The sequence below is a fragment of the Buceros rhinoceros genome, unplaced genomic scaffold (genome assembly GCF_000710305.1).
Source record: "Buceros rhinoceros silvestris isolate BGI_N320 unplaced genomic scaffold, ASM71030v1 scaffold11319, whole genome shotgun sequence".
Lineage (NCBI taxonomy): Eukaryota > Metazoa > Chordata > Aves > Bucerotiformes > Bucerotidae > Buceros > Buceros rhinoceros.
The window spans coordinates 79216-93191 of NW_010429876.1; the positions used below are offsets into that span (position 1 = coordinate 79216).

Below are 13976 nucleotides of genomic sequence, written 5' to 3' on the forward strand. Positions count from 1 at the left end.
AGTAATGCAAGTGGTCCATCAAGAGGGACTCCAAGAGGCTCAGCATGCCTGCTGAAGTCCAGTGGGTGATTCCTGGTGGCTTCAATGTGCTTTGACCATGCTGCACAGCTGTGTGCTACCAGCTTCACCTTCTACCCCTGTCATGGCAATTGGCACAGATGCACATGAGCTTCTGGATGAAACTCGGGCTTTTGTAACTTGGGAAACAGCCCTCTGCTGAAGCTGAAACGGTCAGGGTGTGTTCTGATCACTTTTCTGTCAGGAAGAGCTTTGTCACTGCCAGCGCTGATTTTCTGGAGGAAACTTCCCCCTTGGGGGAAGGCCATGGTAGTAGGGATACACACCATCCTGAACTTCGCTTGTCGGCCTTCCCCTCTCTCTGCTCCCAGAAGCACCAAAAGTCTCTGGCTTTGCCGTAGCGCAGAAAGCAAGCAAACGCCAAAGTCTCCGTTTCTTGGTTCCTAGCCCACAGCAGCGATGAGTGGGCAGCTAAGTTCTCAGAAATTCATTGTTGATTATGGCATCTTCCAAGGGGAGATGCTTCTACAGTGCAAAAGTGCATTCCAAAGACAGCATTGCTCATCACCAATCCCTCACAAACAGCGGGCAGTTTTGTTTGCTGGCTTTTCCTTTGGCTCGCGTGTACGTTTTAGATTTACGCACCTCATTTCACTGATGGCACAGTGTAAAAATGTATAAACACACGACGTTTATCACAGTGTGATAAAATGAAGTCTCATTTAAGCAAACATTGGCTTGGAGGCCAGCTTTCAGGCTAGGGCCAATCTTTTATAGTAGTCATAAACTCTGGCTTTTAGAACAGATAAGTTGACAAGCTCTTGTCTACGACAGGAAGCGTAACCATCACAAACCGCTACAATCTAGAGTCCTTTGCACCACCCAGCATCGTGTGTTCACTGCACAATGTCAGACAGTTACTCAATTAATGAGGCAGCACACAGCCACGTAAAATCATTAAAGTGCATTTCCAAACAGCTTGGGAGGATCTCCTGATGACAAGCAGAAATGCTTGACTCGAGCGAGAGCTTACCTGCTGAGAACGTGAGCTGGATCTGTTCCTCAATGATCTCCAATGCAATGAAGTCGTGCTTCTCGTTAAAACGCCCATTGTAGAGGAGGAGAGCGTTCCTCTCCCTGGTTGCAAACCTAGAATACAGAGGTGAGAGGTTAGTTCATGTTTAACGGCTTATGAATTAAAGACTGATAGATAAGTTGTCCAGAAGAAAGATGGCACCGTATTTAGCAGAAAAACAAGCCTTTGAACCTTTCTTCATGCAGAAAATTATAAAATTGAGGAATCAGCTGCAGGGTAAGTCTACTCTTTCACAATCGACAGAGACAAGAAGATGGAAACTACAGAAATCTGCTCTTGAGAGATCTGCTGTGGATGGTGACCCTCACAAGGGGTAAAATTAGGCAGACACATGATGCAGCTCACATGTGAGTATCTGACACTTGCCAAACAGTAGCACTTACTACGCTCTGCAAACATTCCAAAAGCTAGAAAGCATTTTCACATCAAAGGGGGGATACTTGCTGCCTGCTTGCTGTCTAAATGCTACAGGGTACATGGAGAGTCATCAACTGATTAAAAAAGACCCGATGGGGAAGCAAGGGGAAGACAAAGATAAGAGTTACTTTAATAATGCCACGTAGACAATCAGGGTTCATCAATCAACACGTCAGTTGATTGCAGGAAGGGAAATAAACAAATGATTCCACTAAATCAGCGCCGAGGGGTGTTTTTTAGTTTTATTTGTCTTATGTTTCTAACATGGAATGTATCATACCTTTCCTGCAGAAAAAGAGGTGACTCCACTTTTGTCAGCACAGAATTATTTTTGCAAATTTCTGCATGTTGTGTGCATCTTATCATTTTTAATTAAATCCTATATTCTTTGGGGATTTACACAAAGCTTTCATCCACTCAGAATGCAAAAATTTATTACACTTTACATAAACATTCTTACAAAGATTAATATTATATAAAGAGAGAGAAACCAAGGGAATTTCTTGTGTTTCCAAATGGCAATGTAGTATAATTTTGTATCTTGAACTTCTGGAAATATGCCTGATTTAAATTAACCCACTTTTCCTACAAATGAATCAAATGCTGAACACAGCTAATGAAAACTGCCTTCCACAGACTGAAGAAATTACACTTGTGCCTGTCATGTCATGTCTACCAGTGAGACTCTCATGCGACGCAACAAAACCTGCATTCAGAGAGCGTGAATGAAGCAGTATTTTAGAGCATCAGGGTCTGGTATTTGAAGTATAAAAGTTCGAAACCAAAGAATACTTTTTAACAAAAGTTGTTTCTCAGATCTATGTATGTTGTGGATCACACCAAGCAGAGACGTTTCAGAACAAGGAGCCCAAATCTGAGCTACATGGGAAGAGGAATTTTTATTCCATACTTTAAAAAATATTTTTGAAGGAGAATGAATTATTCTGGTTCAAAAAACAGAAGTAAAAATTTTGACATTTCCAATAAAATCCAAACTCCAAAGAATATTCATTACAGTCCATCAAAATACTATATTACTGTTTTGATTACTTTTAATCAGTTTTGAAATACATCTTCATTGCTAAGTTTTTACATAATACTATAAAAGTAAAGGGCAAAGTAAATGAATTAAGCTCATACCATTGAAATATTTCAATACTATCACAACAGCGATTTAGTTTTCACTTTTCACCATCAAACATTTCATTCCAAGAAATACAGTTTCTGTAAAACCTTTCCAAAGACTGCATTTTTCCATGCATAACTGCTTCATCAAAATATTTTAATCAGATCTATCCAGAAGATATATGAGCAAAAATAAGAGAATAATATTACTGATGATTCTTTAGTGGGCAGAAAGACTTAGTCTGAAAAGCAACAACAGGAACACTAGTTCTGTTTGGATATATTTTTCTGATTTGGTTACATTCTCTAACATAACTTTAATTTTTAAGCTATTATTCATTAAATTTATAAATTATTAAGCTGGTTTTTATATTTTTTTACTCCATATATGCTCAGTTCCATTCTTTGCCAGTAGTCAAAAGCATCTTTTGCACCATACTAATAGTCAAAGCACTACTGCTTTTGAACTTGTCCAGTTATCACCAGTTGGGGAAAAAATACTGGTTTTTAGTAAAAGGCATATTTTTAATCTCAGGACATGGGAAACAAAAGACATTTTCTTAGAGAATTTTGAAGAAATAGTGAGAAAATCTCTCCACTGACAGTGTCTCCTGGCGTGAATGAGTAGCAGGTATGGGAAGGAAGCAAGGAGCAGGTAGAATGTTGGGAGCATAAAGACATGCCCAGTCAGTAACCCAAATACTTTTTTAAAAAAAAAATCACAAATTTAGGTATGAGACTGGACAATATAAACATTCTGCTCTTTGCCAGGAGTGGGTCATGAGACACTTCAGGGAAGCTAGACACCCTGAGATTTTATGAATGCTCCCAAATCACAAAATATATAATGGCAAATCATCATAGAGTCAAACTGCTAATTCTTGCTTATCCTCACATAATGTTTTCCATCTGCACTGAAGGATAATAAAAGCCAAAGAAATAACAAGAGTAAATAAAAGTGAACTTTGGGTATGAAAAGCTGAATGTCGTTATCCCAGACTGGTGTGTGATGAAACCCACGATGGTCTAGACTTCTTATAATCACACTGAGTGGTGTAATGGCTAAATACACCATCTTGTTTTCAAAGATTGGGAAGAAACCCTGGTGCAAGTACTACCTTGTTCAGTAGTTTGCTGTTTCTCAATAACCCCTGCACAGAGCTTTTGAGACACTTTAACTTGAAGCACCCTGCACATCAAAGATCTCTTCCTGAAAGCCTGAAAAATGACACCACGTGGCTGAGGGGACAGGCCAGGGGTAGTGCAGGTAATTTATGCTGGCAGCCAGCCCAGACTGCTCCTTTGTTTGCACTCACTGTAGGTCTGACAAGTCCAACAGAGCCTTTTGCTCTTCAGCTTTTCCGTGTACTTAGATCTGATGCTTTAAAACGATCTTCACAGGTGTAACTCTTCCTCGCCTCAGCTTGCACACAAGCTGTGCCTGTGCATTCTGATTTAACCAAAATGTCAAGATTCCATAAAATTTCAGACCTTAAGATTAAGATGAAAGATAGAATGGAAGGAAGCTGCCTGGCTCCTGAGAGATTTAATCCACCAGGTAGCTTCTGAGTGCTGGACGGGACGTGTGGCTGGTGGTGTCCTCCCTGAGCACTTTCTCTGGATAGACACACAGACATGTCTATTGTTGTGGATGTTGTTTTACCTCTCAACAAATCCCTGGGCTTGCCCTCTGGGGTTGGGGCTTACACATTTTGTGTTATTTACTCACAGTCAACTGTGAGGGAGAACCAAAGGTCAATGCTGACCGGCTTAACCATGGGAAAGCTGCAAATCCACTCCCTCTCTGGAGAAGAGGAGTGTGTGCACTTGGGTCTCTGGATCCACTGCGGCCAAGCCCTTTGCCTCACCCAAGAAGTCTTCCCCAGAAGAGGGTTTTTCCCCCAGGAGTGTGTAAGCCAGGGGAGGACAACCCTAGTCCACGCAGCATGGCTGCCATCATCGCTCCCTTTGCCTCCCTGAGTGCTCCCATGGGAAAAGTGACAATCAGCTCAGAATAAGTCTGTCCAACGTAGGGATGTTGCGGCAGATGGGATGGGGATGAGGCTGGTCATGCCTGGTAGCCAGGATGGGACCAGAAGCAGGAGCTGGTGTGAAGGTCAGGAGGGGCGAGAAGCTGGGACAGTTGTGGTTGTCCCAAGCCCAAGGCTGGGAACCAACAAAGAGCAAAGACCTGAAGAGGATCAGACTGTGCTTAGCTATTGTCTGATGAGAATGGGTCCACTCACAGGCTGGGAAACAGGAGGGGGGAAGAGCGCTCCCAAACAAGTAGCACAAGTGGGTTGGCACTGCAGCTGGCTTGAAAGTCAGTGGGCTACAGGCCTAACTAGAAAAAGAGGCAAAACCTACCCCCCACCCTTGCGCCTCTTCAGCTGAGTTCTGCTGAGAGGTAGCCAGAGAGGTTCTGGTGTCCCCTTTCCCTGTGCCATTGCCCCACGTTGCAGCAGAGCAACTCAGCAGCACCCTCAGCCAGGCAAAAAATCAAATGCTTTCAAATAACAAAACTGCACCCCAGTGACAGAAGTCTCTGTCAGAAATCCCCCAAGTCACCTCTACACGAAGTAATTTGGTTGGTGACAATATTTAAGGATCACCCTCCAAGCTCAAGCAGAGAAGCCACCAGCCCAGAGCCCTTCCCCACTGGGACTTACATGAGGAAGATGGTGAAATGGAAGCGCTGTCGCAGCCCCTTGAAGGTGATGAAGGATTGCGGAGGGAAGCTCCTGGTGGTCATCTCGCAGTATGGCCGCTCATATTCGCCCGGGGGACACTCACACTTGAAGCCCCCTATCAGCAGGTTCACGCAGGTTCCTCCATTCTTACACACCCCCGGAGCACAGCGTCCCGAGCGTGCATTCACCTCGCAGTACTCTCCTGCAAGGGGAGAAGCAGATGTTAGGGAAGGTGACACCTTACCCTGGCAACAAGCTGTGACACTCAGCCACCCAAGTGTTTCTGCTAAAGGTTAAGCCACTTCCAAACTTCTTCACCTGACCTCCACTGCAGTAGAGGTACAAGCCTGTAATTGCAGGGGGTAAGGATGTTGCGTCGTCTTACAAGTCTGAGTTTTCAGAGGGGTGCAGGACATGATTTGCTGATCAATTCTCTTGCAAATACACAACTATGTTGGCCTTGGTTTTCAGATTCCTTGGCCACTTCCAGACCCTATGATCAATATAAAGCTGGTGAAAGACAGACCTATATGGGAGGAGGTAACACCGCCAGTTAAAAACTTGCGCCAAAATATGTGTAAATTGGTCTGGTGTTTCACTATGGGTTGGAAACTGTGTAAACAGATAAACAGATAAGTGTTTGCACTTCGCCTTGAGTGGAATTTGGGCTTTGCTGCCCATGGTGGTGGCAGGGCACAGCTCAGCTCAAGACAACACCCACAAAACGTTTAGAGAAAGAATAAGCAGGATGCTGATGACGTATGTATTGCTCCTACCTTCTCCCATGTATGCTTCCTGCAGATCACAGCCATTTTCTGAACGCTTCAGAGGTGGGTGCAGAAACTCTCTGCAGAAGTTACAGATTCTGCGTGCCACTTGCTGAAGTTGTTTCCCCCCCCAAATGCTTTGTCTTTACTCAACTCAAAGTCTGTATTAAGACGTGTTAAATGCAATGCTAAAGAGCGAGGTGTCTTGCTTTGTATAGATGCCATAATTTTTCCTGTGATTGTCCAAAATCTGAGAGTCAATCACAATTTAAAAAAAAACATAATGTACAGAGGATATTCACTTTGCAAAATCTGCTGGGGTTGGGACAAGAGCAGCTGCTGAATTAATCATTGTACAGAAAGCTAAACCCTCCATGTGAGTTAATTAGTTAACGTTTATGTTTTGGCATGTGTCTTCCTAAGGTCTAAAGCATGTTCAGATCCTGTATGTAAAACTGTTCAGAGGAATGAAGATGGAATATATAGTTGAATTTTGCCCAGCAACAATATCTGACAAATAATAGAGCAAAACTATTCAAGACAGCCAGCTGAAGCAATACATTTCCAGCATCCACTTCGATATTTGCAGGGTTACTCGCTACCAGATTATACAATTACATTAGTTCAAGCACAGTTAAAACTGTGCAAATGCATTCCTAGAGGAAAGTAAGCAGCAGGAGCTGTGGGCAGTGACTCACAAACAAAGGCAAATTAAACCAGAAAGTTTTGCTCCAGTCGCTGCTCCCGCAGCCCTGCTCCCACAGGTTCCCACACCAAAGCCACTTGTGCTGGGTGGCAGGCTGCAGCCAGCAGTACTGCCACATCCAGACCTGCATCTGCACCTCTTTCCTATGCCAAGCTGTAAACTGCAGACGTTTGCAGCTGGTTTAGCCGCTGCCCCAGGGGTAGCGATTTCTGAGACAAGGTGAGTGAGGTTAACAGCCTGGCCGTTTTGGCTCTCCAGCTTTGCTGCCTATTTATTTCCTCCTGCATTGACATCACATGCCTTTCAGGCACGTAGGATGTAGGCCAGCAAAATGCAGAAGCAAATACAAGGGTGCCATGAGCATGCAGGTAGCCAAATGCACACCCCATCCAGGTGGGCTCAGCTCCGGAGGACAGACCTCTGGTGCAGCTCCGTGCTGCCCATGATGAGCAGAGGCACCATACAACTGCCTCCTGACGAAAGCATTTGTGGGTACCTCCTGGCAAACAATATACTGGTGTGTTTCAGAGTATTTAAAAAGGATATAACACAAAGCACAGGGGAGCTGAACACATCTCTCTATAATAATCATTCTCACAGTTAACAAATTATTAAATAGATCTTTGCTGTCATTGTGAAGGGATTGCAATCCAAAACTCTGAAGTAATAAACCATATAGCTGAGAGTTCGACTTCTAGCCTGGGCTTAGAGCTTTCCCATTCACCACCAATGTTCCTTTACTCTCACTTTAACATATTAAAATGAAATGACGTGAAAACCACTGGATAAGTATCTGGATAAGTTTCCATTTATCAACTGTGAGTATCAGGAAAGATTATGCGATACACATTCCTGACTACTGTGAAATGCTCTACCATTTGTTCCTTTTGGGAGAAATTGTATATATCACCCAAGACAGAAAATTGCTTCTGTGTATCAGATACACGAAACAAAACACACACACATAAGATGCTCTAAGAGGAAAACTACAGAATGCATTTCTTGATAATCTGCTGTGTAAGCACAGCTAATCAGCCTTAACACACATATATCTGGTGTACCAAAACTCTCAAAAAAATTGAAACCCACAATTCCCATAGAAAGACTAAATAGAGGTTTGTTGCTTTAAAAAAGTAGCAGGATATTCTGTGAAATAACTCTTTGGCTCAGAGAGGAATGTAATCTTCATGGTTTTCTGGAAACTGAATGATATATTTGTCAAAAGCAAATAAGACACAGGCTTGAATACACAGGGAGCGAAAGGAGCGAGCTAAAAGGAGAGATTCCCAGCACTGTGGCACGCAGTGGAAATGCCATGGCAGTGCAGAGGTGAAACAGCAAAGCCTAAGCTGGAAGTCATTGATGGTTCTGTATTAATGCTGTGACATAACAAGAATGTATAGACCATTTGTTTAGATACCTAAACAGGCACTAAGAGAAAAGAAAGCTTACGAAAAAAGTTCTACTGAATTATGTTTATTACTGCTTTTCATTATCATGCTTAAAGAAGTAATTTAAAAGAATGTAGTTCAACTTTAAATATGATCCTTTGTCTTGTATTCAGTCAGCTGTAGCATCATTGATGTCCCAGTTACTAAAATTATTCTGAATTCTCTTTCATCTGTAATGTAAATGAGAACTGTATTTGATGCACATTCTTTGATGTTGAATTTTCATATTTTATGTATATTTACCAAAATGTTAAAATTGTGGTTTTGAAATCTCTACAGTAACTCCAAGACATCATTGTGCTTCAAGGCACAAAGGTCTACCAAGAAATGCAGCAAATCCTTCAATGCCGTTTTTTCTCACAAGTGCCTGTAACAATTTAGAAACAGGGCTTTTCTGGTTTTATGGAGCAGCCATGTGAGCAAGTATTTGAAGCAGGGCTTTGATCAGGATTGGCAACAGAACACACTTTTTTGTCGTTCTTGGGTTTGCCGCTTCAAGGGTGGTGACCTCATCCCAGACACACTGCAGTCCCACAGCACTGCCCTGCGGGAGCTTTGAGGCGTGGTCTGAAAAGCATCCTCAAAATTTGAACGGAAGCCCTCACGGACGTGAAGGACGAGCTCATTGCTGGCTGGAGCCAGAGTCAGAAGGCCCTAAGTGAAGAGCTACTTGAGGACTGAAAAGGAAGGGATCTGCATCCACCAGCCTTCGGGATGAAAAGCGCCTGCGTGCCTGCTCACAGCTGAAGGTCGGTGGGCTGGGATGCACTCATGGAGGGTATGTCTTGCAGTCCAGTGGAAAAAAATAGTACAAAAGGAGGCAGAGCTCTGGAGGGGCTTGGGTGATAAGAGCACAGCCCAGATAGCTGCCACACACAGCCTGGGGTCGGTCTGCAATGCTGGAGATGCTGACATGGCTCACCCCCTCACCCAGCCAGTGAAACTCCCCTTCGCTCCTTATGGCATTTCCTTGGCTAATATAATTTCATTTTTCACACTGGCCAGCATTTTAGGAATCACTTAAAGAATAATTACATACCACAAGCAGAAGATGTGAAGCATAGTCCCTCCAGCTGCTAAATCTAAAGCATGCACTGTCAGATAACGCAGGGCACGGCTGCCTGTTATCCGCTGGCAGATTCCTGGGCTTTGAAAAAGACCTGGCCCAAGCCAGCAAAGGGTTTATTGTTTCAGGACAGTCGCTGACCTTACAGGCTCTCAGTGAATATTCGTGACACTCAAAGCTGTAAGTCTTGTGGCTTTTACACAGCCCTTTATGTAGTGCTTCCCGGTTTTAAAGCCCTTGAAATGGCAGTGTGATAGCTGCTTTTGACACTGCTTCCTACTCATAATCACCCTGTCTTTAATACACCTCTTTTCCAATTCAAGGATTAACTTTACAAAGATGTTAATCACAAATTTTTTCTTATTAACTTTACGTAAGTGAGGACACCATACTATCTGGTGTAACATAACAAGAACAGGCAAAGCAAAAGACTGGCGAGAAGATTTGGTTTTCCTCTGACCTATACCAAGTAATGAAAGAGATTAATGAATAAACAATAAATAATGATTAAGAAGTGAAAAGAAAGTGAAAATGAAAAAATATTCTCACAATTGCAAATACCTTGTGAGCTGGACATACAGCACTTTGGTGTGCATCAGTGAGCTGGCTGTCGCAGAAATCTGCCTGTGGTTTTGCTGGTGAGTTGCTTGACCATACAACAACCAACAATGTGTAATGTTGGAAAGCTTGCTGGAAACAACATGACAGCATTGTAGTAAATACAGAATTACTCTACACTTCAGCTTACTGCAATGTGTTTCCACAATATCCCTGTTTAGGGACTAGTCCTCAGCAATTTGTACTATTCTCTGACTGTTTTCAAATGAAACACTACATTAAACATACATCTACATGAAGCAGCAGACCTGCACTGATATTCTTGTTTCTTTTTTTCCAGTTTCCCTAGACACATGTTAAATTTTCGCTCAGTATCTGCAATTGCTTGACTTGAACTGATTCTTCTTCCCTCTCTTCCATCCTGCCATTTGCTCTAGATACATATGAATCTTCTCCATGTTTGTAGTTGCTTCACCAGAATGGAAAACATTTTGAGAAGCTCATTTAGGCAGCCAGTCTAAAATGATGTACTTTAAAGTGGAAAGGAGAAACAACAAGAAATAAGGCAACTAAATTCTTCAAAGAATTCCCATTAACCCATTGTCCTAATAAGGAACCAACTATCATTAATAATGTAGTTGCCATCTCGCACATTATAGGAAAATCAATCCTCCTCTTTCTCTAGTAACTAAACCGCTACTAACTTTAAATGACAATCGGCACTAAAGCAACCAGCGCAGTATGTAATAAGAAGGTTGCTAAACACAAATTAGCTGCAGAATCAGCCTGGAAATCTCTACTGGGAGAAGAGATAAAGAGGTTGGGATCCACCACATCCATTTTAGGGGTGGCTTCACCATAGTTTAGGCTGAGTGGGAGTTACCATAGCCCCATCCTTTCCCCAAACATGGTTGAACTTTCCTGCCCCTCCCTTGTGTGGGCATTCACGTAATTCTGCAGTTGACTGATTTGTGGAGTTAATACAGCAAAACCACCATTCATTTCTGTATTGTAGGGTTAGTGATCTTCTGATTAGGTCCCTCCTAGGATTGATGGGATGAATAGCACAGCAGGCACAAGGGAAGGAGGCAGGACCATGCACCCAGGAATAAGAATGAAGGAATGGTCTTAGAAAGGTTTAACTGTTATGGAAATAGAGCTTTAAGCCATTTTAGATAGCTATAGTGGCTCACGCTTGACTTAGGCGAACTGGATCAACATCTTCAGCATCTCTCTGCACTGACTGTGCACATATATACTGCAGGAAAATTTGCCTAAAACCTATGTGCCCATGATGGGATATTCATGACTTTAGAGACTCTGTCTAGAGCCTACCCTCAGAACCTCTCGAGAGAACTGAGCCTTACCTTGCAGCAAATGCCACTTACTGGTGAAACAGTACTGCTTTTACGAGAGAAGCTGAACAGCAGTTACCAGTAAAAAGTAACCAAGTTATTCTGAATGAAGAAGAAGCTGGATCAAAGAGAAGTCAGAAGCCATCAGTGTGAGCGTGATTAATTAGGAATGACTATACTCATGTACTGTTTATGCAGATGACTCAGAAGAGCACCTTTGAAGACCAGAGGTAAAATCTGGGACCCTTAGAAATCAACGGCCAAGAAACCCCTACTGCCGCTTCAGAAACTCCATGTAGATGCACTTTTTAACTCAGTACTGACACTGATGGTCATCACTTTGTGAGGTTTCTACATTATGCTGCTACTAAAACATTCAAATTTGAAAAAATACTTTGGTCTTGCCTTTTACCTATTCATTTATGTTTTTAGAACTGGGACAATTCTAGGAACACTAAAATCAGCCCAATCCTTTCAGAGGCAGAAACACCAGCCAAAGAGCTGTTTGGGGGATTCCCTCCTGCCCTTTGCTTTCTGCTCCCTTTGCTGCTTTCTGCACTATAAAAGCATGTGATGATAAACAGGCTGAAATGAAATAACATGTAAATACATACATAAACACACACACAAGCACACACCACACATACACACTCACACTGTTTAGGACTAACTCCTGCTGACTCGCAATGACAGTAGTCCTATGTAATTTAAGCTGCTAACCATTCCAGATTTAACAAGAGGTATTTGCAAGAGAGCAACCTGAATTTAAAACACTATGTAAAATAACACCAAAACCATTCCTTTCACACACTATAGATATACACAGCTATCACTCTGAGGTGACAGATAGAAAATGATCCCACAGTAAGATTCTCAGGAAATCACCATTTTATCTCTGGATCTAGTTTAATCTTTCTGTGGGCCTAAGCACTAAGCTCTGAGCTGGTGGGAAGACAGGGTGCAGAATTACCAGTGCTCTTGTGGCGCTATATATATTTTCGTTCTCCTTTACCATTACCCTTCTTCTTTCCCTATGCCTTATTCCACAAAGTTCGCCCTGGGCATCTCTGATAATTCTCAGATTGAATTTCCAAAAATCATGAGACTGGCCTAAATAAAGGTCATGAGATCTTTAATCATGAGTTGCTCCAAAATAATGAACATGGGAGGCTTTTTATTTTCTTTTATTTGCCTCTGAAGCTGCGGGTGGTATGTGCTGGTCACAAGGCACGTGAGAACACTTGGTAGTCAAATTCCAGACCAAAACACACAACTGAAACCAGCTGCTCTGACAGAGCTCCCATTCCCACTACAAAAGGAAGATGCTACTTGACCCTTCCCAGCTCTTCTTCCCACTGGAGTCCTGCGGGACAGTGCCTGCCCCACCCCAGCTGCTCCAGGGTCCAGCAAGCTCCTGGGAGCAAGAGGACCACAATGAATAACGCCCCTGGTCACACAGGCAAGGGAGAGGACAGGACACAATCCCACCTTCCTATCCTAGCAACCAAGCTAAACTGTGTATTACAAAAGCAAAAGCAGGGCAGGCTCAGGTCTCCATCTCTCATGCTACTTTGGGCTGTGCCTGCTGATGACTTTACACGCAGAGCAGCCACTGAAACGGCACCTGGCCCCTCTTCAGGCCAAAATCAGGCCCAGGACCCTATGTGCAACATTAGCCTGAGCAAACATGTCCCTCTTCTTCCCTCCTCCCCTTCCCTGGTTACAAAGCAAAGCAAAACAAAACAAAAGACACCCTGCACGGATGGGTGGATGATTTGGGAGTGGGGTTTTTTTGTGTTTTTGCATTTAAATGCGAATTAATAATTGGCTAAAAAAAAAAGAAACAATACTGGGATTAGTGATATTTGGGGCACATCTGTTGGAGAAATGAATTAGTCTGTGGATTCTAGAAACCATAAACATGTTCTCAAGATGATATATACTCAGATTGAATGGTCTCTGGATCGTGTCCTCCTATGCAATATGCACCAGTGCTGGCAGAAAGAGAGCACAGACGAAAGTCAAGACTGAGTCTTTAATACCTGGCTCTCTTCCTTGTTTATTTGTTGAGGATTAAAAATTCTCAGTCCTTAAGCTTCCACTCTGTCTACACCAGACACCTTGCATTTCACCTTCCAGTGAGGCCAGGAGTGGTGCGAGTACCAGAAGCACTGCCACGAATATTGTGATTTTTTTTCTATATAGCACCCTGATGAGCGAGGAGCCAGACATCACAGTAAAACATTCTCCATTTATGAAGACACTCCATTTCAACTATCTCTAAGCTCTGTAAATTACCGAACCATTTGTTGCAATGTACAGTGCCTTTTCAATGTACCTCCCTCTGCGTTTGATCTGTAAGGTAAAGCTTTGGAGACCTTCTTAGGTTCTGTCTCTCAGCCAGGACTACTCACAGCATAAATCTACACAAGAGAAAAAGGAAATGCATGGAAATTTCCGGTTTATGTTGAGCTCTGGGCAGGTTTATATGTAAGACAATATATCATAATGCAAATTGCACTGATTTGGGTTAAGATATGGTGATGAAGCAGGGTCTTTCAAAAGCCTAAGCTTTATCTCTGGATGTATTTAGCAGGGGGAAAACATTACTGTAGATGTCAAAGATAAAACTCAGATTATGCCGTTGTGCCTGCAATTTGCATTATGTCTTGCTTGGAATAAATCTCTTCTTAAAAATCCCACCTTAAATGAATGAGAAAGCTGGAG

The 13976-nt window shown here is 42.7% G+C and overlaps 1 protein-coding gene across 1 annotated transcript in view; it reads right to left on the reverse strand.

The window, feature by feature from the left end:
• Window positions 1–13976, reverse strand: part of CELSR1 (cadherin, EGF LAG seven-pass G-type receptor 1) — a gene marked incomplete at its 5' end in the record, with an annotated part of 176113 nt that overhangs the window by 78658 nt on the left and 83479 nt on the right. Inside the window, 2 exons of the mRNA XM_010142837.1 lie at window positions 1052–1167; window positions 5326–5548. Of these exons, the coding sequence (XP_010141139.1) occupies window positions 1052–1167; window positions 5326–5548 (339 nt within the window). The remainder of the gene's footprint in view (window positions 1–1051; window positions 1168–5325; window positions 5549–13976) is intronic.